This window comes from Elgaria multicarinata, chromosome 12, assembly GCF_023053635.1.
Source record: "Elgaria multicarinata webbii isolate HBS135686 ecotype San Diego chromosome 12, rElgMul1.1.pri, whole genome shotgun sequence".
Classification (NCBI taxonomy): domain Eukaryota; kingdom Metazoa; phylum Chordata; class Lepidosauria; order Squamata; family Anguidae; genus Elgaria; species Elgaria multicarinata.
The window spans coordinates 31,357,910-31,376,487 of NC_086182.1; the positions used below are offsets into that span (position 1 = coordinate 31,357,910).

At 44.3% G+C, this 18,578-nt stretch overlaps 1 protein-coding gene across 7 annotated transcripts in view; it reads right to left on the bottom strand.

The window, feature by feature from the left end:
• NCAM1 (neural cell adhesion molecule 1) overlaps positions 1 to 13,614 on the bottom strand; it is a 231,289-nt gene extending 217,675 nt beyond the window's left edge. For 3 of the 7 annotated variants that reach the window (XM_063139157.1, XM_063139156.1, XM_063139155.1), the window contains exon 1: positions 13,262 to 13,607. In XM_063139157.1, the coding sequence (XP_062995227.1) occupies positions 13,262 to 13,349 (88 nt within the window). In that variant the 5' untranslated portion in view covers positions 13,350 to 13,607. Of the gene's footprint in view, positions 1 to 13,261 lie in introns of all 7 variants that reach the window. The other 4 variants (XM_063139160.1, XM_063139154.1, XM_063139158.1 and 1 more) reach the window with 4 other exon arrangements.
• Between the last annotated feature and the right edge of the window lie 4,964 nt (positions 13,615 to 18,578).

Below are 18,578 nucleotides of genomic sequence, written 5' to 3' on the forward strand. Positions count from 1 at the left end.
ATGAAGACCCATAGGAGGATGTCAAAGGATGAGCTTGAACTTCCTTTGGCAACTGTTCAAGACCCTCACTACCCTTTAGGAACCCTCATTTCTACATATAAAGTTTTAGTTCCATTTATTATATCCCAAGGATGTAAATAGCTCTTGTGCTAATAAAAGTCAGTGCCCTGTCAATTTTCATTTTTTCCCATGCCAGCAAATAAAAATGCAATACATATACACACAAACCTTTAACATCAGCACATTTTAGCAAGAGAGTATAAAACAAACACATTGTATTCAGCCAGATTAATAGCAATGAAATCCCAATGGAGATATTCTTGGATCATTCTTTTACAATGAATTAAAACCCACAATTGCCAGATGTAATTCCATGTGCAGTGTAAAAATATTCTTATCCAGTCCCTTTCAATGGAACATCATTACAAAAGACGCTATCTATTTTCAAACCACTACTTAATAAGAGAATCACTGCTTGCCAGTTGCTCTGTCTTCCAAGGATTTTATTTCAATTGTGTTTTGAAGGCTCATGTGTCAGCAAACTGGCTTCTATCCCAAAAGCCTTTAAAAATCAAACAGCCCTATGGAATGAGTAGCAGAAGAGCGATTGGCCTTTCCAAAGTTCATTCAATGATCTATGAAAATAACTGCATGCAGAATTTGCAGTTGGGGCTTCTCCTCTGGACTGATGCTCACTCAAACTGGTGCCTGATTAAGCCAGGACATCCCACTCACCCCATGTTCTCACATTACAGTTGTACAGATCTCTGCAGCTGCCTCATTTCTTCATGAGATCCAGAGTGGAACCAGCAGGAAATCTATGCTCTGCCAGGTGCTACATTGCAATCTGTCCCTAATATTTTCAAATCTGTTTTTGTACTAGATTTTTCTCAATACCATCCTTGTGATCACATCACAGGAGAAACAAACTGCAGATGTAAATAAAGAGATGATCCATTTCTCAAAATTTACGTTTAGATCAAAGAAAAGGGGAAGGAGCGAATCCGTAATTGAAGTTTAATATTAAAGCTGTGGATTTATTCCAGTGAGTTTTGAATGAGTTATTTGTATACCATTGATACTCTGTTACTGATAGCCCGGGGGTGAGGAAAACACAACACAGCTAAATCTCTGACGAGCTGAAAAATAAAAGCCAACTGAATCTATCTTGATATCTAGCACTTTTAAAAATCACGCTCAAATACTTTCAAATTAAGTCAGGTATCAGAGTTTATTCTACACCAGGAGTTCTTCATCATTTTCAATGCCGTGCGACTCTAAATGAAGAAATAATCTGATCAAGCCTCCCTGTGAAATAGTTTGCATTTATTTGGGGGTGCCCTTTTCTTATTCTACTTTGGATGGAAACTATTATAAAAGCCGAAAAATAAACCTGGCCAGAGTCGAAGAAAAGTTCCTGCCTTCATCAAACTCTCCGGGAAGACTTTGAGAATCACTTTTCTAAGACTACAACCTGAGAAGCCAACAGATCACTAACCTACTGCAATAGTGTCATGTGCATCAAAGCACAATCATCATAAAGATAAGAGAGAGAGGTATGGCATATGCCTCTGACTGGAAGCCTTATCCTCCATGTATTTGTCTAATCCCCTTTTAAACTCATCTAATGTTAGTGGCCATCACAACATCTTGAGAAAGCACATTTCATAGTTTAACTATGTGCTGTGTGAAGAAGTACTTTCTTTTCTTTTCTTTTTTTGCCTGTCCTCAATCTCCCACCATGTAGCTTCAACAGATGACCCCCAGGCTTTAGTACTGAGAAAGGAAAATTCTATCCACTTTCTCCATACCATGCCTAACTTTACACACCTCTATCATGACACACACACCTTACTCCCTTTTTTCAAATCTAAATAGCCCCACAAATTGAAATCCTTCCTTGCAAGGGAGTTGCTCCAGCCCCTGATCATTTCAGTGCCCATTTTTTGCACCTTTTCCAGCTCAACAATATCCTTTTAAAGCTAAAATGACAAGAACTGTACACATTATTCCAAGTATGGTTGCATCATAGATTTATATAGAGACATTATGATATTGGCAGTTTTATTTTCATTTTTTTCTCCTAATGATCCCTAACATGGAACTTGCCTTTTTCGTAGTTACTGACCACTGGGTCGATGTTTTCATTGAGCATTCCACTGAAACCCCAAGCTTTCTTTCCTGTTCAGTCACCACCAGCTCAGAGCTGCAGTTCCACTCATTTTTTATTATTATTATTATTATTATTATTATTATTATTATTATTATTATTTTCATGTTATCATGTGGCAGTGTGGGTGGATTATCACATAGGCCAGGCCAGCGCACAGTACTCACATAAAACAAGCAACAACAAGATCCATTCTCAAGAGGACTGAGCTATTATTTTTTTCTGTTGTTGGATAAGAGGGGGAAAGGAATTCAGCAGGAATGCCAGCGAAGGCCACCAAAATAAATCTGGACCATTCTCAGAAGTACTCTGTATAGTGGCTGCTGCCTCAATCCAAAAACATGAAATGGCCACATTTATACTGAAAATTGAACACAAAACTGAAACTCATAGAACAGAAATTCCTCCATACTTCACAGATTGAAACCAGCACCAGAGAAAACTCTAAGAAAAATAAGGCTTAAACACACAATCTACTAAACTCTTCATCAGAAACTTGATCTGTATTATACGTCTTCAATATATTCAGTACAACTAATCCAAGATGGAGTGAGCATTAAGTTTAATGTGTCTGGCTTATCACCTGCATGTTGGCTGACCCACTGGTACATGAGAAAGATAAAAGGGGAAACTCTGTGATAGCTGAGTCACAATAACAGATTCACATGTTTCACTAATTCTTATTTTGATGTTTTTTCATCAGCTCTAGTCCAGAGGCACTGCACAGTAGGCCTTTAAAATCTATTTTAAAAATGAAAATGTGAAAATATTGGGCTTTTCTACACTTGAGCATTTAGGACAAGAGTGCAGAAACTCAGAACTGTGGGCCAAGCCCAGCCCTCCTGGGAGGCATATCTTTTCCCCCACCCCAACAACAGTTTATTTGGTGATTTCCTGTTTTTTGTGCAATTTGTCCACACGCTGGAAGGTTGGAATGGATCTCCTAATACTTTACTTACTGGCAGTAAGAGCTTTAAACTAAAATATGCTGGGATTTTGGCCCTGCCCCTTTTGCCCCTGGCCCCACCCACCACTGGGCTGTTGCCCCCGAAACCTTCTCAGAAATGGAATTTGGCCCTCGGGCTGAAAGAGCTTCAACTCTCCTGGTTTAGGAGATCTTTAGCCTTCTATAAATAGTAGCTGGGATTTCAGGGGAAAACATATGGCGGGCCAGGAAGTCTCTACACAGCTTTGTCTCTACCGTATCCCCATTATACCATACCCCCATTATAACTCTTACAATATTATCACATAATATGGGTAGCAGATGCGGCCTGTATCCCACCAACATTATTGATGAAAGTAGGCAGGGTTATGCTGGTAGTCACTGTCCTGTCCGTTCCCAGCAGAAATATGAGTATAGGACATAGAGTTTGGCTGGAAGCCATTGCTGTGACTTTGCCTTTGGCTGCGGCCAGATTTCCACCTCTCCAAGAGGCTGATGCTATGTCACAGGTTTTGGGGGTTGGGGTTGGGGGGGGAATCACTGCTGTCTAGATGCAGTCATTACAAGAGAATCGTAACACTTGAACTCAACCTTAATCTTTCCCTTTCAGTCCTGGCATTGCTGCTATAAACACAATCTGGGCCATAAAACAAAAAGACGTATTTAATTCTGCAATGTCTTATCTGTTGTTATCTATTCTTTTTGGGGGTGTAAATACTGACCTCTGCAGTATAAAATGAAAAGCCAATTATCTATTGATAGATGCATATAGATATATAAAGTTCCAACACTTAGCCGTGGGTTCGTAAGACAGTTATAAATACAGTGTCTTTAAAGCGTTTATAAACCTGCTATTTGGCACTCAGGGTAACATCAAAAGGCAAAGCTACTAATGAGCAGCTGCAAGAGAGAAGCAGCGCTTCAACACCGCAAACAGGAAAAGGCATAATAGCACCAGTGCCAGCCTGTAACTCATTTACATCACTTTGCATTAGCAATGGCTTTAAGGCTTGGCACCGTGCTTCCTCAAACAAAGGGACCAGAACCACTGCAAAACTGACCTTCAAATTTTGTTATGATTTTAATGTCTAACAAAAAGATATGCATGTCTAGGCAAGGATTTTCCCCCTTTCAAAGATGGCAGGCACAATCCACTAGGAACCTCTGTACAGGTCTCACTCCAATGAATGGGAGATTCTACTCTCCAAACTGAAAACCTTTGCAGACATGCGCAGAAGAACCTCAAGGAAGACCGAACAGATGCCTGGGAGATGCAGTTCCTTTCAGACCCTCCCCTAACTTTCAACTTTTTTTATCATGACATGGATAAAGAGAAAATGACATTTTTAAAGTACAGTTGCTGAAACAGTGATTAATCCACATTTACTTGTGTACTCCACATCTGTACCAATACACTATGAATCCTTATCTCTCTCAATTTAATTACCATTCATGTATTATTAATAATCAGTAATCAAAATACATTTCAAAATAAGAACGAACCTCAATCTTTTGGGGAGACAGCTCCAGTCTTACACTGTGCTTTGCAAATGTTTCAAGCTACTAAGCACCACCATCAGCATTTTAGGAGATCAGCAAACAAGTCATCATCATCATGACAATAAATGTATACAGAAAACAATATAGATGCACAAAGTTCTTTGTATTCATTACCTCATTTATTTAGCAGTCCTGCAAGGTAATTCATAATTATTCTTGATTTCCCAGTTGGGAACCAAGGAAGAGAATAGGTCACTCAGTAAATCCATGTCCGCTATAGAATATAAACAAAGCTGAAGTTCCATACTATACACGCTTAGCCATAATCCATCAAGGGTGATTCATACAAGAAAACATGATTCTCTGCACGTAGATAATACTTCTGCGTTTAGTCTATGTATACCAAAGGGAGGAAGATGGAAAACCAAACACCACATCTGCTTGCATGGTTCTTGGTAAGCACTAGCCACCATTGCCTGGGGACGATAAAGTGAGTATCTGGGGATGATTCCAGATACACACTTTATCCTCTCCCCCAAGAAATGATAAGCACTATCAAGATACCAATATTTCATTGCACTCAGAGGAGGCTCACTGTGACAAAATTAGACAAATTCTGCTCCTGCAAGCAAAGATATCTGGAGGAATTATCTCTTACTGACAATCAGATAAATAGTATTCATAGTGTACCTACCACAATGAGTGGTTTTCTCCAAATGGATTAAACAAGACTAAAAAAATATTTTGAATTCTTAGGAGCCAGTATTGAACTTTTAGGCATTAGCCCTTTGCAGGACTTTTTTTTAAAAAATCACCCCTGAGTGAATAAGATGCTTTGGGTTTCCCCAAGAATTCTGTAACATTTGCCTCAGTGGAACACAAGTCAGACCAGAATTCTGTCACTCACGTTTGAATTCTCTATAAAAATGTTCTTCACCAAGTAATACTTCAAAAACTGCAAGCACTCCAATAAAACAAGGTGGAGAAAAACACCCTACATTTACTTCAAATGTCTTCAGTGATCAATAAAATAAAGGATGGCATTCTCTTTAAATCAAGAAATAAAATGTGTTTTTTGTCCTATTCGACTGTTTGTTGTTCCCTGCAGACTGATGGTAGCAGGTGCTGTTTCTCCTCCCACTCCCTCCGCCCCCATCAATTGTTTCTGGTCTCCTGCCACCCAACCCATGCAAATCCGTGACATGAAAATGTGCATGTAATCCATGTCTTCTTTTGACAGTATGGAGCCCATTTTTTACTTTCTCCCAAATGCAGAACATGTAGTATCTGTAAAATATGTTTGGAGGTCAGCCAGAAAAACATGAAGGCATTTTGCAACCTGGAATACAGCCACAGTCCTTAAAAGACTTAAAACACTGAAATTCATTAAATTAACAGTAAACTAAGTGCCCCTTAAATAAAATCAACTGGTCAAGACTGAGATCCTCAAGACTGCATGTCAATATGTGCAAGGATACAGAAAGCTCTCTATTATTTAAGAAATTGTATAGTTCTCAGCATGAGCACACCAGAAGAGAAGCCATCTGCTGTATCTATAAATTAAGGCCTGCATTATAAAAGGAACATTGTTTTAATCTGAAAAGTAAATTAGGGTGTCACTATCCCTGGACACAGAAATGTAAACAAAAGGGAAGGTGATTTTGAAAGATGTGTTGGGGGGAGAGGGGTATGAGATAAACCTTTGTTCCTACCCCACTGGGTGATCACAGCTGAGACAGAGTTCTATTGAAGTCTCTTTCACCATCCCTCTACATCTTGTTTCTGCCTTCATTTAAGCTACTGTAAATAGGGAATAGTTTTATTTATTGGCATAATATGGTTGATGGACCTAACCTTTCAACATTCTTCTTTCTTTTTCTCACCATTCCCTCCACTTCACAGGGGTTAAAGGCGTAACACAATAAAGCAAGTCCCCTTGTTCTCTGAGCAGAAATTTGCTTCTCAACAATGGCAGTTTGCTTTTTGCTTTTTAATATTTTCAATTGACTTCCCCCACCCACCCCATTTTATGTTGGTTGAAACAACTCTTGTGGGCGAATAGTACAGATCTTCCAGACACCTGGACAATCAGTGTTATCCTTAGCCATACATCCTTGTCTCTTGAAGTACAATTTACATTACGAGAGATGTGTTGTGCGTGTGGTGATAGAATTCAACAAACAAGCCTGGTATTTGGTGATGGTAGTATAGCGTGGCACGTGGCAGGCTTATTGGCTTAGACAATAAAACTTAATGTGCAGCCCAAGCCCAAGCCTGTGCATGTGTTTACATACATGTAAGCCTCATGATAGCACACAATGAGAGAGGAAGTGAATACAACCACACTAGCTCTGCCCCTTGTATTGTGCCACTGTGCCCATCCCTGATATTCTCCATGTCTTGGGAAGGCAGATGTCTTCAAGAGAGAAACGTCTGTGCTCAGGAAGGCTCACCACACAATTTAGAGCCCTGGTCTTTATGGTTTCTAAATTGTGTGGGCCTTCTCCATGAATAGAGAAGTCTCCCTGTTGCAGAACGTTACTTTCCCAATGGAAAGCAGAGAAGCCAGTGTCAAAGACGCAAAAGAAGGAGTGAGACCAACGGGGTCTGTCCCCAGTCTCAACCTTACACAAAAGTAATCCAGGGAACGGGGAGAGAACCCACAATTAGGGGGTTATTCTCAGATAATTGTGCATAAGACTGCAGCCAGAAATACAGTTTTAAAAAATAAAGAATTATAAGCCACGATGGGCTGCGGCAATTGTGCAAACTAGGCCAATGACAATTTGTTAGGGCAGGCTATTGTTAAGAAGATCTGGGACAGTATCTTCTGGGATGTGATTTTACTTGTAAGAGTTGATACCTAGGAATAAGTTTTGGAAAAAAGCCAAACAATGTTGGCACCTAAGAATTTTAAACATATTTTTCCAGCCCAAATGAGGGCCAAAGTCTGACTGCATTAATGCTGGTGGATGACAGTCACTAGACGTGTTGATTTCCAGATATCAATCCCAAAAGCTTGAAATGTAGAGAAGAGATTTTGTAGGAGGAGACAGGGGTCAGTAAGTGTGAAGAAGGAAAGGAAAGGAAAGGAAAGGGAAGGAACCTCTCGTGCAAAGCACTTGAGTCATTACTGACTCCTAGACGGACGCCTGCTTTCGCTGACATTTTCTAGGCAGACTTTGTAGTGGGGTGGTTTGCCATTGCCTTCCCCAGTCGCGGTTACCCCACCCCCCCACCCCAGCTGGGTACTCATTTTACCGACCTCGGAAGGATGGAAGGCTGAGTCAACCTGAGTCGGCTGCCTGAGAACCAGCTTCCGCTGGGATGGAACTCAGGCTGTGGGGAGAGTTTCGGCTGCAGTAACTGCCGCTTACCACTCTGCATCACATGAGGCTCTAAGTATGAAGAAGATATACACATAATCATGATCTCTTGCTCTGTCTGTAGCAGATCGCATCACTTCTACATGTAGTTTGTGCTCGCAAACTGCATATGAAGGATAAAATACAATTTATACAGAAATGTATGACAATGAATAATCCAAAACGTCACCTCTTTACCATGCTAATGTTGGGTAAAGCATGCAAAGTAGGCCAATAGATTAATAATCTGTGTTATGTGGTTTTGAGTGTGCATCACTGACTTTGTATTGGGACTGTAGCAGTCGCCTGCAATTTTCATGAAGCGCTCTTAACATTGGCTGTGTGTAGCCACATCACACGGGTGGGGGGGTCTAGTATGGGGATGAGGCATGATGTGGGAAGTGACAAAGATGAAGTGGGTGGCTAATCCTTGTAAGTTTTCAATAACGTTTATCTAATAGGTGTTTGAGTTAGCTTTGCAGTTTTGTTTATGGCAAAACATAAACATAACATCAGAACTGTAAATTATCATTGGATTTTGATGTGACAGTGTTTTGTTTTTTTGTTTTTTGAGAAGATTACCAAGTATGTAACAACATCTGGTAGCGGTGTGATGTCTCGGTAATATTGGGCATGGTCGTTGAAAACCTCAACAAAGCACTACTGTGGACTGGAAAAGTAGCAATGAATTCAACTTTAACAAAAAATAATAATAAATTGTTCATGGATGCTTTAGTTTAGACTGAGATTTTCCCTTCTTGGAGTTTAATAATGGATGCATCCAGTATAGTGTCAGTCTAGAGAGCACTTGACTAGATAAACCCATCATGAGGTACCTTCCAATCTTGGTATACATTATAAGATCACTGAGGGATGTTGAGGGGTGATTAATCTGGATTAAATGATCTTGTAACATATACCACTCTGCTGTGCTTACAGCTAGCCATGGTCCAATGCCTATGGGCACATTGGCTACCCTTGCTCTACATAGATAGAATTGCCCTGCCTGATGTGAATAAGGGGCCATGGTAAAAGGTGGATTCCCCTCACTCACCACACACACATGCATTGCATGTTTAGGGGTGAGGTGGGAAATTTAACCCCATATAAATGCCTATGAGTGTAGAAGGTTAAGTTTTCCCAGACTAATTCATATCTCTAACATAGGCTGGGTTGTTGCAATGAAAGATGCATATTTGTATCTTTCATTGGCCCCATAAACACCAGGCAGGGCAATTCTATCTATGTAGAGCACTGGGGCAGCTAATGTGGTGCCCATAGGTACCAATGTGCCCCTGGACACCTTTCTTAGAATGCACTAAGGTGCCCTACCTCTCCTAGTTGTATTATTATTATTATTATTATTATTATTATTATTATTATTATTATTATTATTATTTCCTCCATTTTCTTACCAGCAGCTGGGGGGTGCTGTGAAATCGGTTTCTGTTGGTGCTGAAAACTGTGGGTTCAAAGATGTTTAGTGTGTTGGGGCTCAGGCCCCCACCTCCACCTTAAACTCAAGTCTTATCAGGCAGGCTGCTTGTCCTCTATCATGCCTCCCATGGTGGCCATTTTGTGGTGGTACTCAGGGCAAGCTCCTCAAACTGACAAACGTGCCGATGGTCCAAAGAGGCTGCCTAAATACCGATGTAGAGTTTCAGTAGCGCTAAGCATCATTTGTGGATGTTGAGGTGGCACAGTGCCGTTTCTGCAAGGTCTCTCGTACTAGGGATGCCTCAGCGGTACTAGCCTTGGCACGTGAAGGGCGAGGTTGTCATGACAATGAGTCCAGCACTGCTTGATAGTAAATGCAAGGTGCCTCAGTAGCATAAGGAGGTAGGCTGGGGGCTTTAGCTTACGCAGCAATTATGGGGAGGAGGTGCAGAGTGTGACGATGGGATGTGCGAGCCATCTCACTGGGCCATGACAATAAATAACTATAATAAAGAAAGAAACCCAGTCTTTCTTGTTGTTCTGTGCTATCAATGATGGTAAGGTTGGGTAGTTTCTCAGGTGAGACCCTATTTCCATGGGGTGCTCATCGTGGCACCAGTCCTGGATCTACACTACTGCTTTAAAGCGCTTTATAACAGTTATTAACCAGATTGATTTCGGGAACCAGAAGGTTCGACCATATAACACCTGCTCTGGTCCGCTGGCACTGGCTGCCTGTATGTTTCCGAGCCCAATTCAAGGTGCTGGTTTTGACCTATAAAGCCTTACATGGCTTGGGACCACAATACCTGATGGAACGCCTCTCCCGACGTGAATATACCCGTACACTACGTTCAACATCTAAGGTCCTCCTCTGGGTACCTACTCCGAGAGAGGCTCAGAGTGTGACAACAAGGGATAGGGCCTTTTCGGTGGTGGCCCCCAGACTGTGGAATGATCTCCCTGACGAGGCTCGCCTGGCGCCAACGCTGCTATCCTTTGAGCGCCAGGTTGACTTTCCTCTTTGCCCAGGCATATGGCGGCACATCCTAATTACCCACATGTTTAGTTTCTAATCAGTTTTTAATGCTTTATGTGTGTATGTTCTGTGTTTTAGAGTTCTAAATTTTGTATACTTGTTTTTAGCTCAATTTTAGAATTTCTGTAAACCGCCCAGAGAGCCCTGGCTATGGGAGCGGTATATAAGTGTAATAAATAAATAAATAAATAAATAGATAATATTTAAAGCGCTATAAAACTGTTATAAAGCGCTTTAATGCAGTCGTGTAGATCCAGCCCAGGTATTATAGCGGCTGAGGAAGATTTCTTCTACGCGTCGTTCATGGCGGTTCTGTGGGGATTTCCACTAAAGACAACGAATGAGAGACGCCTCAGCGATGCCAGGTGGCCAAGCGGGATTCTGCCAGGCCTCCTCCTTGGCCTGCGGGGTGAGGGACGTCCTGAGGAGAAACTGGCACGGGTGCCAGGTGTGGCATTACGGCGTGGGGGAGATTTGAAGGGTGACAGAAGACATAGTGAGTGGGTGCTTCGTGTGCGGTGACAGGGCTACGAGCCCGAGGCTGAGAGGGGGCTTTGGGCCACCTCAGGGCCACCTGACAATGGATGAGGTAAAAGATGCCCGTTAGGAACAACTGGGAGGGAGGGAGGGGGCGGGGCTGCTGTGAACGTTGGGCTCCTCCCTCCCCCTCCCCCCCCACCCCCAAAAGAGAGGAATATAAAAAGAGAGCGAAGGTCCCTAACGGCATTTCCCGCTCGGGCTCTGCCGGGCTCTGATTGGCCGAGCCTTCCATCAACAACACCCCTCCCTCCCTCTCGCCCCACTCTGCCCGGGCGCAGGCAGGCGCTCGCGCTCGGCCGCCCCCGCCCCCGCCTCCAGCTCCGAGCGGCAGAGCGCGCGCTCGGTCCATTGCAACGCGCGCAGCAGCACGCACCAGGCGCGCGCAAGCGGGTGGGGAGGAGGAGGAGGAGGAGGAGGATTGGGGACGGGGAAAGAAGAGGGGGGGGGGGGCGCAGCTCGCGGGCACGCGCACGTGGGTTTTGCACCGGGGTGGGTGGGTGGTTGTTGTTGTTGTTTTAAAAACAAAAAAAATCCCCCTCTCCCCCTTCTCTCCTTTTATTTCTCCCACTCAAACAGCCTCCGCTCCACCTGGACCGATTTTGCCACGACGCCCGCGCCGCCGCGATTTGGTACAGGCGCTTTTTCTCCCCCCCCCTTTTTTTTTCCTTGCCCCGCAGCAAGACCCTTTCTTTGCAAAATGCTGCTCTCGACCCCCGCGCGAGAGACGCCCCCCGCCGCCGCCGCCTCCCTCCCCCCCCCCGTCTCCGGTTGCAATACTACATGAGCATGGGCAGCAATAAGGAATTCATTGCATTCAATCATAGCGGGGGAGGGGGGGGGTTGCAGCAGTGGACTCGAGAAATCAACAACCCAAAAGGCGTCGGGGGGGGGGGGAGAGAGAGCGAGAGAGAGCAGGGGATCCCCCCCCCTTTCAGCAGCTCACACGGCGGCACCATTAACACATCGCACGCAGCATCCCCCCTCCCTCCCTCCTCCATTGTCTGCACTTAGCAGTAGACACAAGCCTCAGCATCACACGGTGGAGGGGGGGTGTTGGCTGATCTCTCCCCCCCCACTTGCACCTGACCCCCCCAACAAACAGTGCCATCAAACCTGCCCAAGCCATCTCTCTCTCTCCCCCCCCCCCGCCACCGCCGCATGCCCTTGGTTCACGCCCTCTTCGACCCCCCCTCTCCTTTCCCACTTTCTCCTGTCAAATCGCACGGTCTACAGCCCATCTTCCTTTCTCGCCCGCCCGCCCGCCTGCCTGCCTCTACACGCGCACGCACACACACACGCGCGCACACACACACACCCGGCCCCGCTCCCAGCCAATCCCTCCATCCTGCACGCTCTTTTGAATGAGAACAACGTCGCCAAGAAGCGGGGACCTCGGTCCGCTCGCAGCCGGGCGTGTGGGGCTGCAGAGCGCAAAGGGCTCCGGCGACCACATTCCGAAACCAGGCGCCCAGCTCGGCTCTCTTCTCTTCCCCACCCCACCCCGCCCCACAACCGCCCGACCCCGTTCCACTCCCGGATTTTCGTTCCTTGCTGCTGCCCCCTCCAGATCGCGGTTTTGCAAACCGTTAGCAGCCCGAGAAACGCTCGAGGCTGGCAAAGAGAGACACTTTGCAATGTAAAACCAGAGGGTGGGGGGAGAAGGACATTGACACGCGCCCCCTTTTCCCCCCAGCCCCATTGTTTGCGATGAAGATGCTCGAGTTGATTTAGCACACCGATCTTCGCGGGGGGGTGGGGTGGGTTCTTGTTCCCCATTAACACTCGTTGGGGCGGCAGCAACACCTCCCAGATCATCCTCCAAAGCCAGATGCCTCCTAATGCCACATCCACACGCGCGCACGAAAAGCACCACCAAAACTGTTTTTTTTTGGGGGGGGGATCTATATTGAAATGCGCGCATGCAAACACGATGGGGAAAAAACATTTAGCAGTGGGAAGGCAAAAGCACCGTTCGAACCCCAAAAGCCCCCCCCCCGCTCTGCTTGCCCTTCCACGCACCCACCCCGCAAAATCACCGCCACCCGGGAATTCTCCAGCCGCACAAATTCCACGCGTGGGGTGGGAGACGCAACGGACATGCACCATCCGGGAAAGCACACCAGCCCAGGCGGCGAGGCGAAGGAGCGCCCCTCTGGCTCCATCCCTTGCTGCAAACCCAAGTCTGGAAAACAGCATCAGGTCCAAACAATAATTTGTTTTTGTTGTGCGTTTTAAAAAATAAAAATAAAAATCAAGCCATGTACCTGCAGTCCCGAGGAATAGCAAAGTCCAGATGAGATCCGTGCTTTGAAGCATTGTCATCTGCCGGCTGGCGAGGAAGTTTCCTTGCATATGTATATATTTTCCCCCTTCAGTAGGAACCTGGGCGGGTGAAGACAAGCTTCTCAGGTGCAAGGCAAGGAGAGTGGGGGGAAATAAAATAAAAATTCCCCCAGAATGGTGTGATATTTTTTATTTTTTTATTTTTTGTCCAGCTGCTTTCTAGCTGCTTTCAGGAGCTGATCAGAGAATGAGTGACAGTCCCAGCCTCAGCACCCAGGCGCAACAAGAGATCCCTGCGCTGTCCTGGCTTTGCTTTGGTGAGGTTGTTGGGAAGGGGAGGAGGGGCGCGGCACCTCACAGTATTCTTCCACCCAGACTGGCCACAGAAATAGTGCAGTGCAATAAGCATCAAGGAATACGGGAGAGAGAGAGAGAGAGAGAAGGGAAAGCAGATGCAACCGCCTAGAAAAGATGGACTGGCTATTCGAGGATCTGGATTCTTTCCCACTAAGAAGGACTATTTTCCCCCCCTTTCCTTTTTTTTTTTTTAAGTCCCCCTTGCAATTGAACATGCTGGCAATTCAGACATGCATTTTTACAGCAATTAGGGAAATATCAGAACTATTTATTTAAGATGGGAGGGGGGAGTCCAAGAGTATTCATGGAAGAGCTGGTTTGTTTTTTTTAAAAAAAGGACATTTTTCAACTGTTCAATCATTCGCCAATGCTCTGCCTAGCAATAAAAATTGTTATTGTTATTGCATTTATATTTGTTATAACACAGTAAAACCACAGAAGCCAAAACAAAACAAACAAGCCGGTCCAATAACAATAACAACACAGGCAAAAGGTCTTCTGAGCCCAGGCTTGTTTTGGGTTTGGAAAAGCGGTTGTTTAAACAAAACAAAATTTGCTGCTACATTTTGAAAGGTGGAAAGAAATTGCTGGGGTCAGTAACCAGCTTTCAACACTTACAGTTGAAAGATCCAATTTGATCCCGGAGCATGCTCAAGATCCCCAGGTCCTCAGAAGGAAAAGACACCAAGTAATCGAGGCCTTGGATGCAAATTTCAAAGTACCTCCATGGGTCGAGGAAAGTTGCGCACCCCGAAGTGTTTTGGGATGGGTGTCTGTTTTCAGGCGTAGTAAGATACCAACGTCATTAATAATAACCACCGGTAGCAGTGAATTGAATGAAAGCGAAAGAGTCCATGGATAAACGGCAGCTTTTTATCTTCCATTGCTCAGGATAGCTGTCCGAGGAAGCTGCCTAAAACAGAATCAGACCCCTTGGTCCATCTAGCCCAATATTCGTCAACATTGACACTCTAATCATTATGCCAGTGTGGTGTAGTGGTTAGAGTGTTGGACTGGGAGTCAGGAGATCTGGGTTCAAGTCCCTACTCGTCCATGGAAGCGCACTGGGTGACTTATTTATTTATTGCATTTTTATACCGCCCAATAGCTGAAGCTCCTGGGGCAGTTCAAAAAAATTAAAACCATTCAACATATAAAACAAACAGTATAAAAACATGATATAAAACACAATATAAAAGCACAACCAGGATAAAATCAGCAGAAGTGCAGAAATACACATTTAAAATACAAATTTAAAACAGCAAACTTAAAATTGAATTTATAGACTTAAAATGCTGAGAGAATAAAAAGGCCTTCACCTGGCCTCTGAAAGAATATAGTGTAGGTGCCAGGCGAACCTCCTTAGGAAACTCATTCCACAGCCAGGGTGCTACAGCAGAGAAGGCCCTCCTTCTGTGACTTTGGGGCAGTCACAGACTCTCAACCCAACCTACCTCACAGGGTTGTTGTTGTGAGGATAAAATGGAGAGGAAGAGGATTATGTAAGCCACTTTAAGTTCCTTGGAGAAAAAAAGTCTGGATATAAATGCAGTAAACAAATTAATAAAGATTGTCTACCATCTGCTCCTGAGGGTTTCAGGTAGGAGATTTTCCTGCCCTACGTGGAGATGACAGGGATTGAACTTTGGACCTTTTTCATGCAAAGCAGGTGCTCTACCACTGAGCCGCATCCCCCTTTACATCCATAATGTCTGTTAAATAAAGGGTCTTTAGCAAAGCCTAAGAATGAGAGGAATATAATGGATGCAACGTCTCCCACACAAAAGAAAATCAATAAAGAACAAAAGATTTCTAGTTAGGACAGAGATGATTTAGTCCTAGACTCAGCTATAAGACCTGTATCCTACAGGTTTAGTAGAAATTATTTGCATAGGATCATTGGAGGAATATATGTTTGATATTTAGCATGTGCTAGCAAAATTAATATGCCATAATTGTGGTTTGTTTCTTAATCCAGAAAGTAGGATCTCTCTCTCTCTATCTCTCTCTCTCTCTCTCTCTCTCTCTCTCATTCTCATTCTCTCTTATTCTCATTCTCTCTCTCTAGCCTTACCTATACCAGCGTTTATCCCGAGGCGAACCCTGGGATCGTCCCTGTGCATCCACATGACGCACAGGGGATCCCGGGATCAGGGAGGGATCATCCTTCCCTGGCCCTGGGATACAGCCCTACACTGAGCCCGAGACCACAGAGTGTGTGGCCCGTTTCCACAGGTTTATCATCGGGGTTAGGGGGGGGGAGCAGGGTAATGACTTTGGTTTTTTTTAAAAAAAAGCCTTACCTTTGCGCACGAGCATTCATGCACTCCATCTTCTTTAAAAATAAAAAATGGCGGGTGCAACGCCTCTCTTCCGGAGGTCGCCACGCCTTACGTGTAAACAAGGGCGAGATCTTGCATTAATTGCAACACAAGATCACCTCTCCTCCATCCAGGATTATCCAGTAGGTCTAGCTAAGGTCTCTCTCTCTCTCTCTCTCTCTCTCTCTCTCTCTCACACACACACACACACACACACACACACACACAGTGTACAAGTGAATCTTTGGAAGTCACTGCCATAGAATGGTTATGATAGCCAAAGAATAAAACTGAGCTTTAAGGACAAGACTAGCACATTCATCAGCGGCGATAAATTACGGGGAAGCAATACGTTTATGTTTCAAAATGTCAGAAACTAAAGTGGAATGGAAGAACTTTAAACAGTGCTAGATGCTGAATCAAACCAGAGGACTGCTTCAAGAAGGGACAGATGACACGTCTACACCAGGCAGGATATAACACGTTGAAAGCGGTTTGAAAAGAGTATATGGAATGTGTCCTGGGCCCCAACAGTTGTCAGTTCACTTCAATATTGCTATAAAGCAGTCGTGTGGCTCCTGCCAGAGTTACTTGTTCTTCCACGTGAACAGCCTATAGGGTAATTCTCAGCCATGTGTGTGTCCGTGAAACAAATATGAACCGGACTGTACATAGATGCAGCAAACAGTAATTTCCACTGAGACAGTGGTCATTCCCCACCCCCCAGCCACCACAACCATAGGAATCCACATCCAAATTCACAGTTAATACACGTCACTCTGTGAAATGTGAAACAGTCCTTTGAAAGCTAGTTTTCAGGCTGATCTTTCCTAATTGCATCTTTCACAAAGAAACTGCATTCCATCACATAGGAAGTGGCTTTTTAAAATATTACAGCCACTATATGGCGACAGACCAGACAGAATCAATTGTTGGTGTTCTCTAGCACTTTTCCTGGACATCAGAGACAGTATGCTGGGGCAAATTGGACATTCTATTGGCTCAGAGGAGTTGTCCTTTGGGGGTGGAAAACATGCAACTTGACAGTCTGGAAACATGAGTACAGAGTCTGCCTATATTAGGTTTGCAAAAACACCAATATTTTAATTGCAAATAGCATAGGAACCATCACTGAAAATACAGTCCTTAGAAGTGTAGCTCAGCCTTTCTTGGAATTTCTGCTATTCAGAGAGCCACCCGTGAGAGGATTTGGGAGGAGATTTGTTGTAGAGGCTCCATAATAAAAGAGGTTTTTTTTAGAAAAAAAAACAAAAAACAGAAATGCGTTTGAGGTTGAATTAATTGGAAGAAAAAAGCGATTGTTTTCCACAGGTAAACGCTTCACTGTAACCTCATTTTGTCTAAATTACTAGAAAATACTTCAGATGAAAACGCCCCTTTGTCGCAACATGCAACATAATTTGACTGAGATGATTAACTGTTCTTTCTATTTAAAAGGAGACTTAAAATGCAGGTAATTGTCTGCATTCTGATTGCCAAAGGAATAGTTGGAACTTCAATATGGCATGTCAGAGAGAGAGGACCGACAAGTGTAAACCAATTTACACATCTTATTAAATATAGTTCTTTCTTTCTTTTTAAAGTGGAGCGGGAACAGCATAAGTAGGCAAGGCAAAACATTTTTAGATTTTGAATGAACATTTATCTCCTCCCTTTCCAAAACAAAACAAAAAACATAGAAAAATATTTAAAGCATGCAGAGGTGAACTCTGGATGACAGAATCCTGTTAATTCTGTTCTAAAACATGCCTGGATAAAATCATGGGATTAGGAGCTCACTCCCAGGTAAATTACAAGCCTGGCAAAGCAGAGAAAGATGGTATAGGATTGCACCCTGCTTGTGGTATAATAGAGACTTGCCTTGAGGACAGAAGTGTGCCCTGAATCTTCTAAGAACCTAGCAACACCCTTGATCTGTTCAGCCTGCACAGTCAAAGTAGGGACCAGAATTTCATTCTTCTCAATTATCGTCACAATGAAAATCTCATTTTATAGAGAAGGAGGTGAGGCAAAAAAAGAGAATAAGTGGTCCAAAGCCTGTCTATTCATGGTGATTGAGCAAGGATGTGAATGAATCCTCCAACCATTGGATTCGCTTTGGCTTTCCCACAAGGCCTGCTGACAACTCCCATCATTGATCATAATCCATCAGAACAGAACATCTCCAGATGCTTTTTCACCTTGTTTCCTGCATCTTTTCAGCCACCGAATGACAAGTGAGAAAGGGAAAGGAAGTGTTGAGCCATCTGCTTCTCCTTGATCTCCTCCAGCCCTCAGACCATTTGCTTTGAGAACAAAACACTGCATCCCTCCACCAGATGCTGAGTTTGCTGGCTTCCACATCCTATCTGATTCAGGGAGGGTAGTTCCCGGTGAGCTGAACCTTCCTCGCTGAGTTTGCAGCTTCACTGCAAAGTGTCTGTCTCGCACTTAGGCCTTAGCTAGACCAGGCTATATCCCGGCGCAAACCCCAGGATCGTCCCTGTGCATCCAGATGATGCACAGGGGATCCCAGGATCAGGGAGGGATCATCCCTCCCTTGCCCCGGGATTCAGCCCTCCCCTTTGGGCCCGGTTTTTCCGCGGTCTCGGGCTGAGCC